Raw genomic sequence first — 2,992 nt, 5'->3', positions numbered from 1 at the left:
AAGTCACCAGTATCCCTAATGTACGAGGGAAGCGCTCTCACATGCTCCTGCAGGAAATGATCGATGTATTTAGAGGCATTCTCAAATGTGCCCTGCCTGGCAGAGATAATGGGCCTCCCTGGTGGCTTGGTCAAACTTATGTGGACTTTGGGAATCATATAAAAAACAGGGATTACTGGATAATTGGATTTGAGGGATTTCTGCTCATCCCCACTTAGTAATCCCATGCCCTTCCAAGCATACAATCTGGTATGGAAAGCATCCCAAGCCTGTCTAGCTGTTCGCCAATCGCTCCTACAATAACAGTTTCTCTCATTCAATTGTAGTAAAGCTTCTTCCATATACATTTGTTTTGGCCACAGGACAATGTTGCCCCCCTTATCTGATTGCTTAACAATCACAGTGTTCTCACCCTGCAATTTTTTCATTAGGCTACCATAGGCATTGTTACTCTTTTTATTGTACCTAACATCCTTTACCATAGATGCCTAATGCAGTTCTTTTAAATCAGATATAACCAGATTGTTAAAAACCTCTATATTGTCATAAACTGATATAGGATTAAATGTCGATTTGGGCTTGAAACCCGTAGCCCCTGGAGCATCAGTTGTTATCTGTTGTTCTATATCAGTTTCCACCAAAGTTCCACCTTCTCTATTTAATTCAACCAAGTCCACATAAAGACCGACCTCTCCTGCCAAACATGGACCCGGATCCAGATCAGTTCTAATGTTGTCCTGGGATGGCATGCGCATTTTTAATTTATTCTGCAAGAATAGTTTTTTAAGTTTCAATTTTCTAATGTATTTAAAAAAATCCATTCTTCTTTGCGCATAATTGAATGTACATGGGGGGCAATATGTCAAGCCCAATGATAAAGTTTTGATCTCATTGGTGGTTAAGTGGACATCTGAAAGGTTAATTACAGAAAGTTGGTCACTTACTTGTACATTTATTTGTGGTTCCAGCGTTTGCGTCCCCGGCCCCTCACTGGTGGCTTCACTGTGCCGGTTTGCTGCTCGACTTCTCCTCCGCCATTTGCGCTTGAGGTTGCGTTTCTGCCTGTTTTCATACCGGCGGTGTGTGATCTTAGGGTCTGCCTGCGGTCGTGTCGTAGGCACTCCACTTCCTCTCCTAACGACCGCTTGGTAAACCCCACCGCTTCATTAGCATTACGTTGATCACTTTCCGACTCACTGCCCGGTACCGAGCTTAGATTCAAATCAGATGTTGAGGGGCTGATGCCCCTACCGCTACTCTGCCCAGTACCTGTTGTGCGAGGTCCGGCCGTTCCCTTGGGCTGGTCATATTTTTTTGAAAAGGTGAATATGCGGCCGTTTTGGTAATCTAATTTGTCCCTCTGAAACTTGAAGGTTTTTCTTTTTTTGATTACCTCCTTTTCTTTAGTGAGTCTTTGTATCATTAACTCACGCAGTCGTTTTTCCTGCTCCACGTCGTCCAGCTTCCTGATCTGTTCATTCAGATCACTTATTATCACCCCCAGTTTCTCACCATCACTCTCCGCATATTTAATCAAAATTCTTAATAATCTACTCGAAGAGTCCAAATTGCATCTTACCCATTCATGTAACATCTCCGGATCCGGGTTTTCAAAGCTTGGGGCAAGCATAATCCTCAAGCCACGGGGAACGCGTTCAACCTCTAAATAGCGGGACAATGATTTCTTCTCCCACCATTTCGCCTGTTCCGTACGCATGGCTTTTTCCAATTTCTTAAAGAGTTCTTTCATTGCATTGCTCCCAATGCCTGATGGCATCGCCTGCCCCATGGGGTTATTATTTACAATAGGGGCGTCGTCGAACATTCCAATAGCCGCCTCCTCACGGCTTTTGACCACATCAGCGGCGGCCATGATCTCTGCACGTTTCTTGTTTATTATTTATATCACGGATGATTTCTTGCACTCAGCTGTGTGTGACGGTGGCTGTAAATAACCCCTCACACTGTGCTGCTTCCTCCTTCAGTCCCGATTTTCGTCTCTCGCGTTCCCTCACAGAGCTATCAGCTGCTTTCCGTGGCGTTGGTTCTACCACAGCCGTGGGAACTGCCTCGCCTTACAATGCAGCCGCTGCTCTAGGAGATTTACGCTTATCGGGGGCTGCTGCGGTTGCTCTTACCAGAGCCGTTGAATCTTGCCGGAAACCCGCAAGCTTGCTTCCTTCCGCTCTCGCCCTGGTTACTGAAGGGGTCCAGTATACACCCAGAAGCTGTCGGTGTAATAACGTAGCACGAACTCCGCCAAGTCTTGAAAAATCACTCCAGGACAACAACGAAACCAGACCCACACGGATGATTTGCAAAGTTTAAAGTTTATTCCATCCTTTGTGCAGAGAACACGCCGCCATGACGCGTTTTGGGACCTCCGCCCCTTGATCACATGACATGGTCCGACATTACACCCATCATTTTTAAAGTGCTTTTACAACGTCAGCTGACCCCTCAGCCTGTGGATATAAAAAACAGACTTCAGCCTGGTTCAGTTGCGCTTTCATAACATATCCAATGTAAAGTTACAAATGATACTGAATGTTCCAAAGGAATTGTACACTTCAACATGCATACAGAGATAGAAAAATAAACATTTTTGAAGAGATTGTTTCTCCTTTTTGCTTATCAAACTCTTTGTTCCCAATATCTCCTCATGACAGTTTCCATTAAATAAATTGATTTAAATATACAATCAATTAAAAGAGTACATTAATTTGTATATACCATGTTAAAATCATGTTTAAAAATATACAATTCCTATATTCCGTGCAAATTTGCTATATCTTGTGCAAACATGGCAAATGGAAAAACATCATTAATGTACTGGGGAACTCATATTCAGGACCCGTTTTTCAAAATTGTGTATATATGACAAACAAGTCCTTGAGAAGCGCAACAGCAGGGCAAAACTCCACCCAGCGCCTCGAAAACAGGAACGGACCGCAACAAAGGTAGAATTATTTTTAAAGTCCCAAAACGCGTT

At 43.6% G+C, this 2,992-nt stretch overlaps 1 protein-coding gene across 1 annotated transcript; it reads right to left on the bottom strand.

Moving 5' to 3' along the window:
• Positions 1–952: 952 nt before the first annotated feature.
• On the bottom strand, positions 953–1,873 carry LOC147722746 (uncharacterized). The gene has a single exon (XM_086966885.1). The coding sequence runs from the start codon at positions 1,871–1,873 to the stop codon at positions 953–955; it is 921 nt and encodes a 306-aa protein (XP_086823011.1).
• Between the last annotated feature and the right edge of the window lie 1,119 nt (positions 1,874–2,992).

This window comes from Lissotriton vulgaris, chromosome 4_1 (genome assembly GCF_964263255.1).
Source record: "Lissotriton vulgaris chromosome 4_1, aLisVul1.2, whole genome shotgun sequence".
Taxonomy (NCBI): Eukaryota; Metazoa; Chordata; class Amphibia; order Caudata; family Salamandridae; genus Lissotriton; species Lissotriton vulgaris.
Note: the sequence above shows the minus strand (reverse complement) of the source record. Positions and strands in the feature narration are given on the sequence as shown.